We start from the raw sequence: 22,957 nt of genomic DNA on the forward strand, positions 1-22,957 counted from the left end.
TGTCCAATTAGCGGGCAGTCATAGAAACACAGGAAATAAGATCAGAAGGAACCATTCAAGCCTGCTCTACTATTCATTATGATCATGGCTGATCACACCTTCCCCCACAATATCTTTTGATCCCCTTCGCTCCAAGTGCTATATCTAACTGCTTCTTGAAAGCATTCAATGTTTTGGCTTTAACTACTTTCTGTGGCAGCAAATTCCATAGGCTGACCACCCTCTGGGTGAAGAAATTTCTCCTAATCTCTGTCCTAAAACGTCTACCCTGTATCCTCAGACTGTGACTCCTGGTTCTGGATGCTCCACCATCAGAAACATCCTTCCTGCAACTACCCTGTCTAGTCCTGTTAGAATTTTTTAGATTTCTATGAGATCTCCCCTCATTCTTCTGAACTCCAGGAATACAATCCTAACCGACTCAATCTCTCCTCATACATCAGTCATGCCATCCCAGTAATCAGTTTAGTAAACCTTCTCTGCACTCCCTCCAGATCAAGAACATCGTTCTTCAGATAAGAAGACCAAAACTGCATACAGTATGCCAGGTGTGGCCTTATCAAGGCCCTATATGATTGCATCAAGACATCCCTGTCCTGCTACTCAAATCCTCTTGCTATGGAGGCCAACATACCATTTGCTTTTTTACTGCCTGCTGCGCTTGCATGCTTAACTTCAGTGACTGGAGTACAAGGTCATCAGGGTCTTGTTACACATTCCCCCCTCCTAATTAATGGCCATTCAGATAATATCTGCCTACCCATTTTTGCTACCGAAGTGGATAATGTCACATTTATCCAAATTATGCTGCATCTGCCATTCAATTGCCCACTCATTTTGTCCAAAAGACACTGAAGGAACTCTGCATTCTCCTCACAGCTCACCCTCCCAACTTTGCGTCATCTGCAAATTTGAAGATATTACATTTAGTTTCCTCATCTAAATCATTAATATAGTGAATAGCTGGGTCCTAGCACTAATCCCTGTGGGGATCCCCTAGCACTACATACTGCCTGCCATTTGGAAAAAGATCCATTTATTCCAACTCTTTGTTTCCTGTCTGCCAACCAGTTTTCTATCCATCTCAATACACTACCCCCAACCCCATGTGCTTTAATTTTACATGCTAATCTCTTACGTGGGACTTTATTGAAAGCCTTTGGAAAATCCAAATAAACCCCATCCACTGGCTCCCCTCATCAACTCTACTAGTTACATCCTCAAAGAATTCCAGTAGATTTGATAAGCATGATTTCCCTTTCATAAATCCATGCTGACTCTGTCTGATCCTGTCACTGTGTCCCAAGTGTTTTGCTATTGACAATGGATTCTAGAATATTCCCCACTACCGACGCCAGGCTTACTCATCTATAATTCCCTATTTTCTCTCCAGCTCCCTTTTTAAATAGTAGGGTTACATTAGCTACCCTTCAATCTGTAGGAACTGTTCTATAGTCTGTAGAATCTTGGAAGATGACCACCAATGCATCCACTATTTCTCAGGCCACTCACTCAAGTACTCTGGGATGTAGATTATCAGGCCCTAGGGTTTTGTCGATCTTCAATCCCATGAGTTACTCCATCAGCATTTCTTTACTAATACTGATCTCCTTCAGTTCCTCCCTCTCACTAAACCCTATGTTCCCCAACCTTTCTGGTATCTTATTTGTGTCCTCCTTTGTGAAGACAGAACCAAAGTATGTATTCAGTTGGTCAGTCATTTCCTTGTTCCCCATTATAAATTCTTCTGTTTCTGACTTTAAGGGACCTACATTTGTCTTCACCAATCTTTCTCCTCACATAACTAATCAAAACTTGTACAGTCCATTACTATGTTCCGCACAAGCTTATTCTCATACTCTATTTTCCCCTTCTTAATCAGCCCCTTGGTCTTCCTTTGCTGAATTTTAAACTGCCCCCAATCCTTGGGTCTGTTGTTTTTCTTGGCCAATTTGTATGCAACTCCCTTGAATCTAAGACTATCTCTAATTCCCTTGTAAGCCATGGTTTGGCCACCTTTCCAGATTTTCCAGTCAACATGAAACATACACTGAGAAAGGCTCGGCCCTGTGTGTGTGCGGTGGAGGGGGGTGGGGGGGGGGGGGGGTGGTGAAGGTGGGTATCAAGGAAGGGTGGCAGGCTGACTGAAGTATCACATGTGTGTGAGATGACATTGTGATACACGTATGATGTCTTCTCAGGCGATTTTATGCGCTTCCGGGTCAAGCAATGTAAAATTCTGGATCATGTTTTAGCTGATGCCATGAGACTTCATGGGATCCAGAGTCTATGTTGAGGGTAACTTCCTCCCTCCCGGCTATATACCACTGTGTTGCCACCTCAGGTGGGTCAGTGCTATCGGTGGGACAGGATATGCGCAGGATATGTGCAGGGATGGTAATTGTGGTCTCTGGGACATTGTCTGGAAGGTATGATTATATTAGGCTGTTGTTTGATAGTTTGTGAGACAGACAATTTGAGCCCAAGTGTCTAAATGTTAGAAGGAGGACTTTGCAGGGTTGACAGGGGTAGGTGTGCCATTGTTATTTCCAGGGTTTCCAGGGTTATTTCCTAGGTTAATGCCAGGTGGTCTGCTGGTTTCATTCTATGAATGTTGACCATAGTATATAATACTAATATCCCTCAGCAAACAACTTATAGTGACACAGTGGTTAGACTTCATAGCGGTTTGATGCAACTGCATGGCTTTCCAGGTTTCCACCGTTGTTGCTGCCAGATAGGATGGAGAATTTGGCAGTCAGCCAAATCTCCGTTCACTGCAGCAGGACGGGAGAATCCCATTGGCATGAACAGCCAGAGGATCCTGCCCGAAGTGTCTGATTGTCTAAACCAAATAAAGCTAACCATGATAAGATTCCCTTCTAAATGCTGGCCTTAAAAATTTGTCTGGATTTTTGGATGAAAACTTTTTTGCAACATAGGTTTGATGCTATAAAGTTTATTTATTTAAAGTTTATTTATTTATTAGTGTCACAAGTAGACTTGCATTAACACTGCAATGAAGTTACTGTGAAAATCCCACAGTCGCCACACTCCAGCGCCTGTTGCGGTGCATTCAGGGAGAATTTAGCATGTATTTAACCAGTATGTCTTTTGGATTGTGGGAGGAAACCCACACAGACACGGGGAGAACGTGCAGACCCCACACAGATAGTGACCCAAGCTGGGAATTGAACCTGGGTTCCTGGTGCTGTGAGGCAGCAGTGCTAACCACTGTGCCACTATAAGTTGTTCGCTAAGGGATATTAGTATTATATACTACGGTCAATATTCATTGGCACAAGAATAAAAGGCTTTTAGCTGAATATCGATAAATACTTCATGATCATGAGAGATAGATGGAAAGAATTGAATATTTTATAGATTAAATTAGGAACATACTTAATGTGCTTCAAATGAGGACTTAAAATAAAAGTACTTTTCATTTTTTACAAGTTACTGTTTAACTGGGGAAATATATCTTTTAATACACTAACCAGTTCTGATTCAATTATAGCAGCAGCTTTTCTTTTGATGAGTTGACCCTCAGATACAGATAATGATACATTCTGCATAGCTTGAACTTTGATAATACAAATCTTTTGCCTGACAATGAGTCGTATCTCACTTAAAACTGCAGTTATTCATGGTCAACAAGAGAAAACAACAAAAGTGTTGTCATCAACAACATTTCACAATGTTTTTTTCAAACATTCAGGCCATCTCATTAACTGTTTACCAAATAAATGAAAATACTTCTCTTGAGGAATGTAAATTTTAACAGTTTCAGTTATCATCTATCTCAGGTACTGCAACATTCCTGTAGAGCATTGATCAAGCTGAACCAATCTTTCTGTTTGAACATCAGAACCATCATCACTTCAAACTGCATTATACTGTGAAAAGTGACACCTGGTACTGCATACCACATACATATATTATTTAGATCTGGCTACAGAGGCATCCATAACAAATTTTACTGAAAATACCACGATAGAATTGGTGATAAAAATGCAGGACAACCTGTACTGGTTTTGCTAATGGGCATATAGGTGTAATATCCATTCATTTGTGTTGTTTTGCTGGAACAATTCACTGCAAATATCATGGAATTTTAAGACAGAGTATGATCAGAGCAAGGCAAATTTCTGCAATCTTCATTGCTTGTTGCCAGTTTTAAAAATACAGGGTCTGTCCACAAAACTGGCCACAACTTTGAATTGAATTAAACACCTTTGGAAGTTTCCACTAATCACACTCCATACAGACCTTTGGCGAGGCTCTTAAAATTATAACGGATGATTTTATTGCAAGGACATTAATAGACAGATTTTAGAAAGTTGTGTGTGTACTTTTTTTTATATAATTACTAATGAACAGACTGCTGTACCCCAATCTAAGTAGAATCCAGCTCTGTAAAATTTTAAGTTATTTTTCAGTAATTAAAAAGCAAATTAGACACAGATTGACACCAGGGTAAAGACAATTATTTTGTGATAAACACATTTTTCTTTGTATTACTAAGTTATCACTTAAATGTATAATGGAATATTTTTGAAGCCATTAAAAAAATACACTTTCAAACATTGCCTGAGTGTGTTGATTCCTAGCAGATTTTGCATGTGGCAATATAAAAATTATTTTGAGTGGAATCTCAAGGGAGGGAGAAACACTCATCAAAATAGATGTAGTTTTGGCTGCAATTTGTCTTGGAATTATCTATTATGCACAATGTGTAGAACTGTATTAAGGGTTCAAAATTGTGATGATAGCACAGATGAGGGAATACAGCACAGCTACAATAAGATAAACAAGGGAGTGATTCTCCCATCCTGACGCACTAATATTTTGGTGGGTAGGGCCGGGAGAATCGCGTGTGTGCCAATTCGCGGGACCCGCATATGCGTTCCTGACACGTGCGCACATCTCCCAGCAACGGATATCCGGCGTGGTCGGGACCATGCTGGAAATCAGCAGGACCAGCAGGTAAGTAATTTTAATGAGATTTAAATATAACTATAGGGCCCGGGACTGAATTCTCCAGGCCCGATAGCATCTCCCACCCCGCCAGTACAATTTCACTCCGGCGGGGTTTAGAGTAGCTCCTCACTTTCAGGGAACTAGCAAGAGATCCTGCTGGAGAGAAGGGGTGCAATCGGGGCCCTCCAGGGGGTCGGGCAGTGAGGGGGTGGTGCCCCCTGGGCATGGGCACCTTGGCAGTGCCAGCCTGTGCCCCGGCACTGCCCGCCTGTGCTCCTGGCACTGCCCAAGGAGACAATTGCCCATGCCCAAGGGGCACCTTGGCACTGCCCACTGGGCATGGGGCAATGCCAAAGGGATGGGGCCTAGTGGGCGATCAGTGAGGTTGCGGGCTCCCGCTGTCACTCTGCAGACAGGATCGGTCGGGGTTGGAAGGAGGCCAGCAATTGGGACGGGCTGGGGGGGTGCTGGAGGTCGGAGTGCTCCGGGACAGGAGGGGGATCAGGGCTGGGCTGGGAATGCGATCAGGCCGTGCGGGTGTCAGGAGGGGCAGCACTGCGAGGGTCCCGGGCTGGGCAGCAATTGAGCTGGCCAGCAAACTGCAGGCTGACAGTTTGGGGCAACTGTCAGACTCAGGCGTGAATAGGCCCCGCCCCCCCAAGCTTTTAATGATAATCACGAGTGTGACCTCTGCAGTGCAAAGAGTGTAGGAGATTCGAGTCCGTACTCCCACTGAAAAAACAATCGTGATTTATACCGGTTTTCCCGTGAATTCAGCACTTAGAACCTTTTTGGGAGATTCACCCCCTTGAACTTTGTTCCTTTGACATTGGAAATAATTTAATATTAAGATTGAGATAAAGGTGAGCATTGACATCTTTGAAGCTTTACAACTTTGAAGTATGTAAATATAGTTATGAGAATTAACAACGTCAAAAGTAGGCAAGTAGAGTGGTTTTTCGGTGTGATAGGAAATATAGCCAATACACATGCATGATGAGTATAGTACTGTGGGAACCAAAATAACAATCACAAGTCATAAAACTTAATGACCTTCACAGGACGAGTAAACAAATGTTAGAGTGTTAGAACCACAGACAGATCTACAAGTGTAGATCACATGCAATCTCAGCCTCCGAGGAGGAATAACAGTGGACATTTGCAGATTGTATAATTCTGCTCATTATGGCCATATAATGGAAATGTGATAACCAAAATATATAAATATGTTATGCAGCATTTATATCAGGGACATACCCTGAAGAAGTAGAATTTGTCTCACGAGCATGCTTGAGATATTGGACTTACAGACTTGAGTGGTTTCAATTTTCTACCACAACAACACAATAAGTTAGGGGTATATCTACTGAAAGTTTTGAGTTTCATGAAAACTTATTTAGACTGGTAAGTAAATCAGTGACTGAGGGGTTTAAAATTTAGGATCAGTATGAAAAATATAAGGGAGGAATTTAAGAATACATTTCACACAAATAACAGCTTATCTGTATATTCTAGATATTATGTATTAAATATTATTGAATAAATTACACAAAGTTTCTAAAGGGTTGTAGGGATGGATGCGGTTACTCGGCTAAGGAGGGATAAAGCCATGGAACGATTTGAACACAAGAATGATCTTTTAAAATCGAGCATTTGCTGCTGTGTGCAGCTTTTTCAGCCAGGATTACATATCGGAAGTATGAAATTTAAGATGTGCTGCACATATTTCATTCTGCATTCCTTGGAGGTGTGATTTCTCCTGAGCATTTCGGAAAGTCAGCCCTAAGGCTGAAAAAAATGAAAGGGTGGAGATGATAATTGGGGAAATTGGTGAAATTTTGTCCTAGACTGTAACAGAATGGGCCACATGATCTAATTCTGTGGTGAAATATTCATGATTCAAACGATGTGGAAATCTAATTTGAAAAGATAAAGAAAAGCAGTTACTTTTCCTATCTCTTCATAACAAGCAATTAAATGAATTGCCAGAAAAAGTGCAGAATTCATCCTGGTAAATTAGTTTACTAATAGTTATCAATGACTATCAGACCATCAAGTCAATATAGCATATCAAATATACAAAGGGCAGCCTTTTACGGGGATCAAACGGATGCATGAGCGGAGGCAAAAGTGGGCATATTGTCCACTCCCACAAACTCTTATTGTCCCACAGCACATTTGTTGAGGCATTAATTGCCGAGTGATGAGACTTGAGCCTCAACAGGAGGGGAGTTCCTGCCTCCGCAATCAGTTAGGAGAGGCAATGACATCTCCATGATTATCCTCAACACTGGTACCCCGCAAGGCTGTCTCCTCAACCCCTTACTATACTCCTTATACACTTATGACTGTGTGGCCAAATTCCGCTCCAACTCCCTTTTCAAGTTTGCTGATGACACCACTGTAATGGGTCGGATCTCAAACAATGATTGGTGGCATAGTGGACAGTGAAGAAAGTTATCTCCGATTGCAACAGGATCTTGATCAATTGGGCCACTGGGCTGATGAATGGCAGATGGAGTTTAATTTAGATAAATGCGAGATGATGCATTTTGGTAGATTGAACCAGGGCAGGACTTACTCAGTTAATGGTCGGGCGTTGGGGAGAGTTACAGAACAAAGAGATCTAGGGGTACAGGTTCATAGCTCCTTGAAACTGGAGTCACAGGTGGACAGAGTGGTGAGGAAGGCATTCGGCATGCTTGGTTTCATCGGTCAGAACATTGAATACAGGAGTTGGGACGTCTTGTTGAAGTTGTACAAGACATTGGTAAGGCCACACTTGGAATACTGTACACAGTTCTGGTCACCCTATTATAGAAAGGATATTATTAAACTAGAAAGAGTGCAGAAAAGATTTACTAGGATGCTACCCGGACTTGACGGTTTGAGTTATAAGGAGAGGCTGGATAGACTGGGACTTTTTTCTCTGGAGAGTAGAAGGCTGAGGGGTGATTTTATAGAGGTCTATAAAATAATGAGGGGCACAGATCAGCTTGATAGTCAATATCTTTTCCCAAAGGTAGGGGAGTCTAAAACTAGAGGGCATTGGTTTAAGGTGAGGAGGGAAAGATGCAAAAGTGTCCAGAAGGGCAATTTTTTCACACAGAGGACGGTGAGTGACTGGAACAAGCTGCCAGATGTAGTAGTAGAGGCGAGTACAATTTTGTCTTTTAAAAAGCATTTAGATAGTTACATGGGTAAGATGGGTATAGAGGGATATGGGCCAAATACAAGCAATTGGGATTAGCTTAAGGGTTTAAAAAAAAGGGTGGCATGGACAAGTTGGGCCAAAGGGCCTGTTTCCATGCTGTAAACCTCTATGACTCTAATGATGAGATGGCGTACAGGAAAAAGATAAAGAATTTGGTAAAATGCTGTGACGACAATAATCTCTCCCTCCATTTGAGTAAAACGTTGGAGATAGTCATCAACCTCAGGAAGTGTAGTGGAGGATATACCCCTGTCTACATCAACAGTGATGAAGTGGAAATGGTCGAGAATTTCAAGATTCTCGGTGTCCAGATCACCAACCACCTGTCCTGGTCTCTCCACACTGATGCTATTGTTAAGAAAACCCAGCAATGCCTCTACTTTCTCAGGAGGCTAAGGAAATTTGGCATTCTGCTACAAGTGTCACCAATTTTTACAGATGCACCATAGAAAACATCCTTTCCGGATGTATCACAGCTTGGTATGGCTCCTGCAAAGATCAAGACCACAAGAAACTACAAAGGGTTGTAAACGTAGCCCAGTCCATCATGCAAACCAGTCTCCCATCCATTGACTCCGTCTAGAATCATAGAATCCTACAATGCAGGAGGTGGCGATTTGGCACATCAAGTCTGCACCGACCACAATTCCACCCAGACCCTATCCCCATAACTCTAGCCAGTATAGAAGTCTACACTATAGTATAGTCTACACTTCCCACTGCCTTGGAAAATCAGCCGGCATAATCAAGGACTCCACTCGCTCTGGACATACTCCCTTCCATCTTCTTCCGTCAGGAAAAAGGTACAAAAGTCTGAGATCATGTGCCAACTGACTCAAGAACAGCTTCTTCCCTGCTGCCATCAGACTTTTAAATGGAACTACCATGTATTAAGCTGACTTTCTCTACACCCCAGCTATGATTGTAACACTGCATTCTGCACCCTCTCCTTTCCTTATCTATGAACGGTATGCTTTGTCTGGATAGCGCGCAGGAAACAATACTTTTCACTGTATGCCAATACATGTGACAATAATAAATCAAATCAAATCATAAACTAATCCAAGAGCTGTAGGTCAATCAAATCTGGTCTCATAAGTGCCACCGGGGCAGCTGGCCACTGCTGTGACTGTAGCAGGTTGCACAGGGAATGTGGTGTGATCCAAGCTGGGCGGGACTTCTGATGGAAACAAAGGTCTGCAAAGGAGGCGTACCCTCCTTTTGCTGCCATATGCCTGAGCAGTTACCTGCCGAGTTTCCCACTTCAGCCCTAAAATAACAGTTGAAATGGGAAATTACCCTGAAGTGGTCATCAATTGACAACTTAAGGGCTTCAAGTGGCACAAGGACAGGTAGCCACCCAATAATTCACCTGATGCTCATCGGTTAGGCACCATGAAAGGCAACTATGGCATTTTACACACACTCACTTACAAATCTGCCTGTTGGGAATCTAAGCATTTGCATGAATGTAAATTATTAGCACTATCAAAGAGATCATACACTTTCAGGTAATACTGTATAAACAAGAGAAAAGATGTTGTTCAAAACATGCATGATCAGTGCTTCAGAGAGCTGGAAGCTCAGTGATGCACAAGAACACAGCCCGGAATTCTCCCGCCATTCACGCCCTGTCACCGCTGCCAGCAAGAATGGAGAATTTGGCACTCAGTGACAAAGGTTAAAACAATCTTATTTGGAACCTTGTGTGGTATTTAATTCCCTTGGTACAGGTCCTGAGAACGGATCTGGAAGTGGGCGGAAGTTCTGCTTGCAGTGGACAGGCTGGCTGCTTCTAAAGCCAATAAAATATGCAGAGGCATATTGCCTGGCCAATTACGCGGCAGGGGTCAGCATAAAAATATTGGCCATCAGCGAAGAATTCCTGCCTTTCAAAGAAAAATAACACTATTTATTAGGATCAAAATTGAGATTCCCCAATCCCAATGTGGACTATTTCTCAGTGAGAGTGCAGACTGGAGGTACATGGGCATCAGTAGCACCTCTAAGTCATGGCTGCTCCTGGATTATATAATGTCAATAAGAAAGTAATAGTACTTACCAGGGTGGAATATATTGGAAGTTCTTTATATGGATTCACTAGCAGCAAAATATGTCCAATGTAAGTCTGAAAGAAAGTCAATAGTTCAATGGCTAACCAGATGAGGAGTTTTCTGAAGGGAGACTGTAGGAGAAAATCAGTTAAAATAGAATATTTCATAATGTAGGCAATATGCAACAAGAATCTTAGGAATCCATTGAAAAAGTTGGTGACATGATATTGAACATGATTTTCTGCCATCTTGGATTGCAATGAAGTTGTAAGTATAGACTTTTCAATATTTTGGGCTCATACAACTTTATCCACAGATTTAGGGCGTGATCTTATGACCTTGTTCCATCTGACTTTGGGCGAGGTGAGGTGGTAAGATCGGTCGGAGATGAAAAATCAGAAACGCGCCGACAGGCCTTTCAATCTTGCGTCACGCTAGCAGGAATTTACGTCAACATCAAATCTGATTGCTAATGTGTGACATACACAAGGCAGTCCTCAGTTTGCATGAGACTTCAGGGTGAGTGCAACAACTTTCTGCCCACAATACTGCGCTGCTGCTGATGCATTGTTCACGACTTTGCTGAGGCAGACTGGTTCCTGCCTCCACCTCCTTGCCAAGCTGGTCCTCATGGACAGTGCCGTGATGCGGGACACAGGGACCCTCTTCTGTCACCGAGTCTAATCAGTACAGTGCCTGGAGTTGAGGAGTACAGGGGTCTCCTTGCCTTCTGGTGCCACACACCAATGTTTATCTGGACAGGGCTATGCTGCGGGACTCGTGCTGCCACCGCAACAAAGGTTCAAAGCTCGAAAGGTCCAAATTTCGACCAGGGTGGAGTGCGAGGTGAGGCCGAATGGTAAGAGGATGTGGCCGAATGAAGAGAAGGAGGGCAGGGCAAGAGGGGAAAGGGCAAGGGCTCATGATGGCACGCAGGGGTGCAAGGAGGTGGATGAAGAAGAGGAACAATGGAAAGCAGAGGGAACACCGTGGGAAGACCAAAGGGAGGGAAGCTGGAGCCCGATAAGGTTGCATGAGAAGCTCACAAACAAGGGGGTCAAAGGGATACCACACTGTTTACTGGAAATGGATGGATGGTCCAGATGCAGTGGGTACAGGTCCAAATGGGGCATGGTTGCTTCACAGGTGTTGGGCTCGGTGGGGAGTGTGGTTGAATCAAAGAACAGACTTCTGCTTGAGGCTGCTAGCCTTTTCCCTCTGGGTTGTTGACATCCTGCATGATCTGGTGAAGATAGTTGGGCTGGAGAGAATGACAGGAGTGTGCTGGACTGGTGTGTAAATATGGTGCCAGGACCTTCAAACCACCAGCTGAGGGCAGGCAGATGAATCAGCCCTATTGAAGGCCAAGAACAAAACAGGTAAATGCTATTAAGATATAAATCAGACATGATCTAATTGAATGGCAGTTCACAATCAAGGGGATGAATTGCCAATTCCTAATGCTGCTCACCATCAGAATTGCTGGTTTGGTTATTCACACCTTTGGTCCCCCATTTCCAAATTTGCCTCTACAGAATCTAAGGAGAGGTGGCAAGGTGGGCATCAGTGGTACATACAAACAAACGATTCAGGGCAGGAGGAGGCCATGTGGCCCCCTCAAGCCTGGTCCACCACTCAATAAGCTCACAGCTGATCTGATTTCTCCACATTCCCATCTACCCCCTATAACCTTTCACACCATTACTTATCGTTACTTTGACAAAGGGTCATCTGGATTCGAAATGTCAGCTCTTTTCTCTCCTTACAGATGCCGCCAGACCTGCTGAGATTTTCCAGCGTTTTCTTTTTCGATTACTTATCAAGGATCTATTTTTATCTGCCTTAAGAATATTCTAAGACTTTGCTTCCTCCACCTTTTGAGGAAGTGAGTTCCAAAGACTCACAACCCTCAGAGAAAAAAATTCTCTTCATTTCTATTTTAAATGGATGGTCCCTTATTTTCAAACAATGACCCACAAGTTCCAGATTCCCCTACAAGAGGGAACAACCTTTCCACATCCACCCTTTCAAAATATCTCAAGGTCTTTGATATTTTAATCAAGTTGCCTCTTACTCTTCTAAATTCCAGCGGATATAACCATAGCCCATCCAATCTTTCCTCTTAAGACACAGAGTCAGGTATTAATCTGGTAAACCTTCTCTGATTTGCTTCTAACCCCTTAGGTAAGGAGACCAATACTGTATACAGTACTCCAGATGTGGTCTTACCAATGCCCTGTATAATTGAAACATAAGCTCCCTAACTTTGTACTCAATTTGCCTCGCAATGAACTATAACACTCTATTAGCCTTCTTGGTTACTTGCTGTGCCTGCATACTAACCTTTTGTGATTCATGCATCAGAATGCCCAGATCCCTCTACATCTCAAAGCTTTGGAATCTATTACCGTTTAGATAATGGCTGCAATTCTCCTGAATTGAAACTAAATGCCCATACCAGCGGGAAAGCGGGAGTGTTTCCCGTTGGCATTAGTGGCGTCTATCAGGTGGGATTCTCCGAGACCATGCTGCCATTTTTAAATGGCGACCCGAACTCTGTGCTCGTTTATCGCCCCCCCACCCCGCCACTAACTGGGAGAGCAGTATCAACCTCTCACCAAAGAGGGGCATACTCCCCCCTCCATCCATAATCAACAATAAAGGCCCTCCACCTCCACAAAGGAATGATGGTGACCCCCCCAACTCAGGCCCCTTCCCCTCAGACCACTTACTCAGCCTCTCTCCCCCCTCAAACCCCCATTCAGTCCTCCCTTCCCCTTCAGAACCCCCATCAGCTCTCCTTCCCCCTTAGATCCCCCAATCAGTCCCCTACCTATCTCAAACACCCCCTAAGAACCCCACATCCCTGAGACCCCACTCAGCTCCCCTCCTCACTGAGACCCCCTTTCAGCTCCCCTCCTCACTGAGACCCCCACTCAGCTCCCCTCCTCTCTCAGACCCCCACTCAGCTCCCCTCCTCACTGAGATCCCCACTCAGCTTCCTCCCCCCTCAGACCCCCACTCAGCTTCCTCCCCCCCTCAAACCCTCACTCAGCCTCCCTTCAGGCCAAGCATCTTGACAGTGCCAAAAGTGCACTGCCCCTGGCACCCTGACGCTGACACATTGGCCTGATGCCTTATGCCCCAAGGTGGTTCCAGGAGGAAGTTCTAGTGGCTATTTGCCCCTCTGCTGCTGCTAGGCTGCAGAGGAAAGGTCCCTCAAAGGGCTCGGGCAAGGGGTTAACTTTGTCACTCTCTGCCAGGATGGAAGTGTATGGCTTGATTGCCCTTCTAGCTCTGGCAGATCTGAAAATCACCCCTGGCATGGTGATTTCAGGCAGCCCTGTGATCAACTTCTGCACTCCTGCCTATTAGCTGTGCAAATTTAATCTCCATGACACCCATGGAGATTAAATTTGCATCCATGGGTTCAGACCCCTTTCTCTGATAGACAGGAGATGTCAATTTCATTTGCCTGGGGGAGGGGGGTGATTTCCAGTCTGCCCACCTGTGCACTCAGCCCCACTGTATGCACACAGCTTTGATTTTATGTTGCTGTGGCTTCCCAACATGCTTGAAATCATTGAAATACTCTCCATAGTGCTTGAAGTCTTTGATCTGTAACAGGTTCAACATGCAGTGCCTTGCAAAAGATTCAGCTGTCAGATTAATGGATTTGATCCTCCAGCCACCTGTGTTTACTTTGATTTCCCTTCACGGTTGACTGTATTTCAAGTACCCCATTGATCCTGAGCATAATATAGACAGATCTTGTAACCAAATAAAAGCATTGAATTAAATTTGAACAAAAACATGTTCTTGATTCACGAAGCTACAATATAAATTTCTTGATATCACTTGAGTTTCTGAAATCTAGGGCTAGACTTTTCTGCAGACTTAGGGCCTCTGTGTCAGGATCAAATTCAAACAAGAGCAGGGGGCTATACCTAGTCTTATGGTTGGGGAACCTTTATTAAACATCGCTAATAAACAGATTATCTGGTCATTATCACAATGTTTGGAGCTTACTGTGTACAACTGGTGCCACATTTTCTAAGTTACAACACTGACTACATTTCAAAGTTATTTCATTTTCTGTCAAGTACTTTGGGACACCCTGGGTTTATGAAAGGTGTCACTTAATTTTAAATCAGCGGCAAATTTCAGATAGCAAAACACATGTTTGTGCATGTATACTTACATATATCTGATCATTGGTGAACCTCTTCTGAATTTCGTAGAGAAGGCTTCTATCTGTCAGTTCACTCAAGGTAGACAGGTCATCATTTGGAGCAGGAGGGATCAGCTTCACCTGGAGTTTTGAATATCAGAAATGGGTTGAAGAAAGAAATCATAACCAGAATGGATTCTTATCATGGAACAAATTCCTCAATCAGGAACAGATTGGGACATCTGTTCCAATCAGGAACAGAGAATCTTCAGGAAATCATAAATGCTCTTCTTGCCTCACTGCTCTTCTCCCAAGTCGCCACTGGCGGGAGCATTTTTTTAAAAAACATGGATTATTGCCACCTCAGCTCAGCATTTCTCCACCATTGGGATCTGCACCTCTACAATATCAGAGCTCCAGCCTTGAATCAGATCTGGATTTTCAAACAGGAAAACAGGTACAGGAAGTGACGAGAGGGTGAAACAGGAAGTGGGAGATTCAGTCAGAGGGTGGGTTGGAAAGGCCACAACTCAGGTTGGGGAGGAAAGAGGCCACAACTGGGAGGGTAGGGACAGGCCACAACTCGGAGGTTTGGAAGGTGGAGAGGTTACAACTCAGTGGTGGGGGATAGGCCACGACATGGAGGTTAGGGAGGGGAAGAGGCCAAAACTTGGAAGCTGGGCAGGGGATGAGGCCACAAGTGGGAGGTTGGGGAGGGGGAGGATCTGCAGTGACTAGGAGGAGCCGAGAGTAATAGGTACGTGAGGCAGGATCCGTGGCGAGCAGGAGGTTACATTTTTCTTCTATATTTTCAAACTTATTTCAATTCATTTACCAATGTGGGGATTAAGCAATATAAAATATTTCAATGAGAAGATACATTAATATTTGTTTATTTTTCTGATAAGGAAAGTCCGACAGAAAATTTTAACATAGATTTGAAATGTTTCACTTAAAATAATTTCAGTTAAAACAGAGGTTGTCAGTGAAGACAACATTGACCAACGCAGTCCATCGTGCTTTGAGATAATGAGAGCAGGACTGATGGGTGCTGAACTGTGAGCAGTAATTTGTTCTCAGACAGCCTTAACAGGAAAAGACAAAGAAGGGTTATTAAAAACGCTTCAAAACAGACAGGAACCTAGAACCTGCAACCAGCATTCTGAAGACAGTGCAATCTCAAACCATGTTTACTGTAACTGAGTCTAGATGTACAAAATACCAGTATGCTTCAGAGACTTATAGGTTCATTGTAATGCAGTTTTCTTTTGATGTAATGTAAATAATATTTGATTATTTAATGATATGCACCTTTAAGAAGTGTATCTTAAATTCCTGTCCATGACTACCCACAGTGAGACAGGAGGTGATGTATGATCCTCTGTAGACAGAACACAGCAATAATCTTACAGGTCAGACATGTCTACGTAACCTCCCAGTTACCATTATAAATTAATCTTACCTTCAAATAAAGAATTCACATCATTGTTTTACTAATCCTTGCTGTATGATCGATATGTTTAGGGTAAATAAAAGAAGGCAAAGCATGCATATAAATTTCTATCTTCAAATTCTGGATTAACCAAGATTAGAAATCAGAATTGTGGATGCCTTATATCCTGTTCCATGCAGATCGATTACTTTTAACAGTCAGGTTGTGAAGAAGGTTTTCAGCAACAATGGTTAAATATTCCAAAAGCAATCAGCAAATGATTTTGTCAATATAAGGGTAGAGATCTGTCTCAGGCAGTGGTTCAAAATGAACAGTATTGGACTGGATGCCAGTTATATTCAGCATCTGACATTTAATTCTAATGACTGCAATGAAACAAAAGGCGACCAATCTAATAACATCCATTTTGTGCCACTGGCACATTTCTACTCCATAATTTTTCAAATCTATTGCATACAAATTCAAATATAGGCAACAGCCTTCTGGACAAGGACAAGGGCAAACGCAGCGGAGAGGACAGCCACACTGCAGATCAAGGCACTGTGCTAAGAAGCCTCTCTAAGGAGACAAAAGAATAGAATAGAAATGCGGTAATGATAGGTAGCACTCTCTGCAGCCTTGGGTGAGTATCCTTAAAGATGTGTTGCTACCCAATGCTTTGGAAAGGGATATCTCGTGGTGGTTGGAGAGGAATTTGGAAATAGAGGATAGAAATCCAGTTGTCCTGGTCCATATCAGAACAAACATCATAGGTAGGAACGGGGAGAAGGTCCTACAGAGGGCGTATCTGCAGTTGGCAGCAAAATTAAAAACAGAACCTCAAATCTCTGGATTTACAATTTGAAATAGAGCAAGACATCTGTGGTGAAAAGGCTGGTGCGATAACGCCCATGAGGTCTGTAGGCAATCATTGGTTGATTTCCCTGTAGGGCTTGTTGCCCCACAGGACTGGGCCTGCTGAACTGCCGTCCTAGGCGGGGACTAGTGTGTGTACACCATAGCACTGGTTTTACTTTGCATTCTGTAATAAACTATGTTCCTTTCCAGTCTGACTTCCTGAGTCATTACATTGGCGACGAGGAACACGAAAAGTTTCGGACAGTCTTGCCTTTCAATAGTAAGACAGTGAAGGGGAGATATTGAAAATGTCGCTGTTTGGGAAACTGGAAATTTATAATGAGGATTGGCCCATTAAGCCGAAAGAATGAGATATTTATTCCGGGCAAACGGGATAGAAGAGGACGACCGGCAAAAAGACATCCTCCTGACCGCTTGCGGGGTCTCAACTTTCAGCATCATAGAAATTTTAACCTACTCAACAGCCTCAAATCTTTTGAAGAATTGGTAGATATGGTATCAGACCACTATGACTCTAAACCATCTGTTATATTGCAATGCTACAGGTTCAACATGGCAATTAGACTCCCTGGGGAAAACAATCACTGAATACGTGACGAGACTGCAGAAATTGGCGGAAAACTGAGAGTCTGGGTCAGCACTTCCGGAAATGTTAAGGAATTGTTTAGTGTGTGGAATTAATAATATTGTGACCCAAAGGAAATTGCTGACTGAACCAACTCTGGACCTCAAGAAAGCCACAGAATTGATCCTTTCCTGTGAAAATGTGGAAAGAGGAGCCCAAGAGTTTCAGGGCTATATCACAGAACCAAGTCCTAGCAGATAATGCCCGCATCTCCCATTTGCTGCCAAGAAAGGGTGACTGGAGTTGGAGGCTGCAAAATTCCAGAACTAGATGGGAAAAAATGGGAAGTCTCTCCACAATACAGTGAAGAGTGAGCCCAGGCCGAAGGGCAAACCTACCTGAGGATTGGAGGATAGCGAATGTGGTCCCGTTGTTTAAGAAGGGTAGCAGGGATAACCCAGGAAATTATAGGCCGGTGAGCTTGACGTCCGTGGTAGGGAAGTTGTTGGAGAGGATTCTTAGAGACAGGATATATGTGCATTTAGAACGGAACAATCTCATTAGTGACAGACAGCATGGTTTTGTAAGAGGGAGGTCGTGCCTTACAAATTTGGTGGAGTTTTTTGAGGAAGTGACAAAAACGGTTGATGAAGGAAGGGCCGTGGATGTCGTCTATATGGATTTCAGTAAGGCATTTGACAAAGTCCCACATGGCAGGTTGGTTAAGAAGGTTAAGGCTCATGGGATACAAGAAGAAGTGGCTAGATGGGTGGAGAACTGGCTTGGCCAAACCTGTTGGACTTTAACCTGGTGTTGTTAAACTTCTTACTGTGTTGGCCATAGGAGACAAGAGGACAGTGGTCGAAGGGTCTTTTTCCGGCTGGAGGTCTGTGACCAGTGGTGTTCCGCAGGGCTCTGTACTGGGACCTCTGCTATTTGTGATATATATAATTGATTTGGAAGAAGGTGTAACTGGTGTAATCAGCAAGTTTGCGGATGACACGAAGATGGCTGGACTTGCGGATAGCGAAGAGCATTGTCGGGCAATACAGCAGGATATAGATAGGCTGGAAAATTGGGCAGAGAGGTGGCAGATGGAGTTTAATCCGGATAAATGCGAAGTGATGCATTTTGGAAGAAATAATGTAGGGAGGAGTTATACAATAAATGGCAGAGTCATCAGTATAGAAACACAGAGGGACCTAGGTGTGCAAGTCCACAAATCCTTGAAGGTGGCAACACAGGTGGAGAAGGTGGTGAAGAAGGCATATGGTATGCTTGCCTTTATAGGACGGAGTATAGAGTATAAAAGCTGGAGTCTGATGATGCAGCTGTATAGAACGCTGGTTAGGCCACATTTGGAGTACTGCGTCCAGTTCTGGTCGCCGCACTACCAGAAGGACGTGGAGGCATTAGAGAGAGTGCAGAGAAGGTTTACCAGGATGTTGCCTGGTATGGAAGGTCTTAGCTATGAGGAGAGATTGGGTAAACTGGGGTTGTTCTCCCTGGAAAGACGGAGAATGAGGGGAGATCTAATAGAGGTGTACAAGATTATGAAGGGGATAGATAGGGTGAACGGTGGGAAGCTTTTTCCCAGATCAGAAGTGACGTTCACGAGGGGTCACGGGCTCAAGGTGAGAGGGGCGAAGTATAACTCAGATATTAGAGGGATGTTTTTTACACAGAGGGTGGTGGGGGCCTGGAATGCGCTGCCAAGTAGGGTGGTGGAGGCAGGCACGCTGACATCGTTTAAGACTTACCTGGATAGTCACATGAGCAGCCTGGGAATGGAGGGATACAAACAATTGGTCTAGTTGGACCAAGGAGCGGCACAGGCTTGGACGGCCGAAGGGCCTGTTTCCTGTGCTGTACTGTTCTTTGTTCTTTGTACCTCAGGACAGGGCTTTACAAATAAGCCAGCCTGGGATTGAGAAATTGATACAGCTGAATTGCATCGCTGCACCCAAAATGGCTCCAATCAAGATTAAACTCCAGGTAAATGGCCATGCTCCTAGACATGGAGATGGACACAGGAGCCGCTGTATCTATTACTGGGGAGAAATGGTTCTCTTGCCTTTAAGCCAGCGTGACACCAAGGCTAGATTGACCACACACACTGCGGAACTGTTATGTATTTTTGGGACGACTGTAAGCCCAGTTATACATGGGCAACAGACAGTCCGACTCTCCCTAATAGTGGTGCAAGGAACAGGGCCCAGCCTTTTGGGAAGAACTGGCTACAGAAAATACATCTGATTAGCAACAGACCCTTAATATGGGTACTGGCAATTTATACAAAGTCATTGGGAAGTATCCCAAAGTGTTCCAAGAAGGCCTCGGGAAGATTAGAGATGCTAGGGCCAAGATCTACAACATGAGTAGGGACAGCCTGTCGGAGTCAAGCCTGAGCTTGAACCCCAATGCCCTTTGAAGAGAAAGCCCTGAAGCTGGCCAGTGAGGAGCAGGACTGTACTCTGCAGAGGATGAGGTGGTGGCAAGAGACAAAAGTGAGAACACTCAAACATACAAACATGGTGCAAGCCTTAAGCGAGTTAACTTTATTCCATCTGTCTGCCCTTGTGATGCACTCATACCATCTCACTCCCCTTGCAGGTTAATCAGATGACCAGCCCAGATCATCCTCATGGCTTCTGGAGGCCACAGACCTGTGCAACTCCGAGGGAGACATCTCAGAGGCCAGATGGAAGAGATGTCACAACTGTCATCCGCATCCTCCACCAGCACAGATACTCACACTTCAGTGGGAATAACTAGTAGACAGACTTCTGGGTAAGTGATGATGATCCACAGCAGAGGTAGGGAGGGATATGCCAGGGATCCGGCACTTGGAGGAATGCTGGAATCTGCTGAAACCCAGACCGACGATGTGTCCCTGCGTCTGGTCTTCCCAGAGCTACAAAGGCTGAGTCACGGGCATCAGGAAGGGATCACAATGTCCCTCCTGAGACTGCAAGGCCAACTGGAGGAGTTCCATTGCCTAATGTCCGAGGAGATAGTGCAACGCAATGAGGTCAACAATGCGAGGGTGGTGTCCGCAATGGAGACCTTGGTGCAGGAGGTGCACTCCATGGCAGAGCTCATGACCTCCATAACTGAGGGCATGAACTCCATGGTACAGGATGAATCATGAGCGTCAGTGCCAGAGGATAACGGGGTTTCTGGATCTCACTCCAGATGCTCCTCCATCCCATAGAGGAGCCCTGGGGACCCTAGGCACCCGAATGGAAGAGGATTGGCAGGATCTCAGCCCAGGGCCTTCCACCCAGGAGACTCTGGGTGTGTCCAGCCCATCTGACACACTCCTCTTTGTGCGCAACACACTTCTCACCCTGCATACCGAGGAGATCAGCACTGCAACACCTACGCAGCTCGAAAGCAGGCCAGGACCCTCAAGGTCCTGGTCCCACCAGGGGACACCACCAAGGTCATCTCAGGCAATGGGGAGTGGAAGTTCTCCAGGCTTCCTCAACCTCAGCTGTGGATCCTGAGGATACATGTAGATGTAGAGCGAGGATGAGGAAGAGTAAGGGATGAATTTTCCTGTTCCATTCACCACAGGAATTGTAGCAGGCGAGGGGTGGACCCTAGAAAAGTCCGTTGACCTTGGGTGGGATTTTCTGGTTTTGGGGTGAGAGTGGCCAGAAACGATAGGCAGTGAGTGGGCATAGGGGATCCTAGCAACTGTAGAGATAAGTCACCATGGTAATAGCCCAATTGTATTAAAAATCACTTTGTTCACCCATAGGGATCCTCCACAATATCATGTCATGGCACCTTGCTCCACAAACTCAGTGCTTCATCCCTGTGCAGTGTGAAAATGGCAGCTATGTCTCTCCCACCTCCCACACTGGCTATGCATTAAAGCCGTGCTGCTGCTGCTGGAGCACTCCCCCAAGTGACACCCCCCCCCCCCCCCAACCCCAGCCCAACCAGACGCCCCCCCCCCCCCCCCCCGCCCTCCAGGGAAGGTTCACCTCCCCCACAGCAATGCTCAGTCCTCTCATATCTGCCAGCATTACCTTGTGATGAGGATGCCACGGGCTGAGAATGTGAAAGTCTCTCCACCTCGTCAGTAGGTTGAGAAAAACACCGGGACCCCTGACCTCGGAGGAGGCAGCAGCAGCTGAGATGTGTCAGTCAGCCTCTCTGGGACCAGGGATCACCCCATTCAGTGGCAGGTCACGTTCAGCTCTCTGTCAAGCCTGAGTCAGACATTCACACAGGATAAGAGGGGCATTGCTCTGTCCTCACTGCAAGTCATCATCATTCTCCTGCATCGTCTGGCCAATCTATTTAGCGTCCTGCCCATGCAAGGTGTAGCCATAACAATGGCCTCCTGCACGCACTACAGGTAGTGAGTGAGTGGATGTCAGACGCCATGGTGGAAGAGCTCTTCACACCCTAGTCCTGGTCGTCACCAAACAAAGAGGCAATGAGCCTTGTGGTCCATGCAGGCCCCGGCCATCGCCCGAGGTCCTTCCTCTTCCACCTCCTCTGTGGGTTGCCCCTCATTGCCCACTTCAATTTCTCATCCAAGGAGATGTGACGCTCTTCAATCTCCTCCTGGTCCACTGCTTGGCCTGCTATAGTGCCAGGTTGTGCAGAGCGCAGCAGACCACTATGATGCAGGACACCCTTTGTATTGGAGCACTCTCCCAGACCAGTCCAGACACCAGAACTACATCTTGAGCAGGTCAATCGCCTACTCGACCAGCACAAGTGTTGATACATGAGCCTCATTGTAGCGAGTCTCAGCAAGTGCTTGGGGGCCTCTGCACTCATGTCATCAGCTCCTTCCCGAGTCCCAGAGGAGCCATCCCTCCAGCCACTGCTCTCCTCAAAAACTGTTGGGACTTGCGAGCGTCCAAAAATGTGACGGATGCTACCAAGGAAACAGGCAGAACAAACATCGTCACAGATGATTTGGACCTTGAGGAATGGTATCCCTTGTAGTTTACAAGTGGTGCCTCATGCCTCCATTGGGAGTGCAAAGCCACGTGGGTGCAGTCAATGACAACCTACCCCTGGAGTGCCTGTTATGTGGCAAAGCCTGTGGCCCTAGTGTTCCAGCTCACCTGGTCCCAGTCCAATTTGATATACACATGGGCCCTCGCAAATAGCATATCTGTGGTATTTGCAAGGATATCCTGATGTACCTGTGTGCGGCAGACTGGGAGATGCCACACAGATCACCCATGCATTGCTGAAAGAAGCCACTGACATAGAAGTTCAGAGTGGCAGTGACTTTCAGGGCCACAGGCAATGGGTGATGTCCCAGGCCATGTGATGCCAAGTCTTGCATCACCTGGCACAGGTGGTCCACCATCCACCAGGACGGACGCAATTTTCCTGGCACTGGACCTCTGACATTTGGCGGTAGGAAGTTCTATGGTGGTGTACCGATGGCTGGTAGTGTCTCCTCCGAGACTCCGCCATCTGTGGCCCTGCTTCCAGAAGATTAGCGGGCCCTGCCTCCCCCTCCTCTGCAGGACACTGGCACATCGATGTCACGGCTGCTCAATAGCAATCAAAAGAATTACCACCTAAACTGGCTCCTTGATTGTCCCAAACCGAAAACAGAAAAGAAGAGAACATCAAGCGATGAGTAGTTCTGACAATGCTCTGACCCAAAGCCCTATCA

The 22,957-nt window shown here is 45.2% G+C and overlaps 1 protein-coding gene across 2 annotated transcripts in view; it reads right to left on the reverse strand.

Annotated features, from left to right (window-relative positions):
* The window catches only part of myo16 (myosin XVI), a 427,463-nt gene that overhangs the window by 241,654 nt on the left and 162,852 nt on the right, over positions 1-22,957 (reverse strand). For both annotated transcript variants that reach the window (XM_078221662.1, XM_078221663.1), the window contains exons 8-9: positions 14,450-14,560; positions 10,257-10,322 (exon numbers count right to left, since the gene is read on the reverse strand). In XM_078221662.1, coding sequence (XP_078077788.1) covers positions 10,257-10,322; positions 14,450-14,560 — 177 coding nt within the window. The remainder of the gene's footprint in view (positions 1-10,256; positions 10,323-14,449; positions 14,561-22,957) is intronic.

Source organism: Mustelus asterias, chromosome 10 (assembly GCF_964213995.1).
Source record: "Mustelus asterias chromosome 10, sMusAst1.hap1.1, whole genome shotgun sequence".
Taxonomy (NCBI): Eukaryota; Metazoa; Chordata; class Chondrichthyes; order Carcharhiniformes; family Triakidae; genus Mustelus; species Mustelus asterias.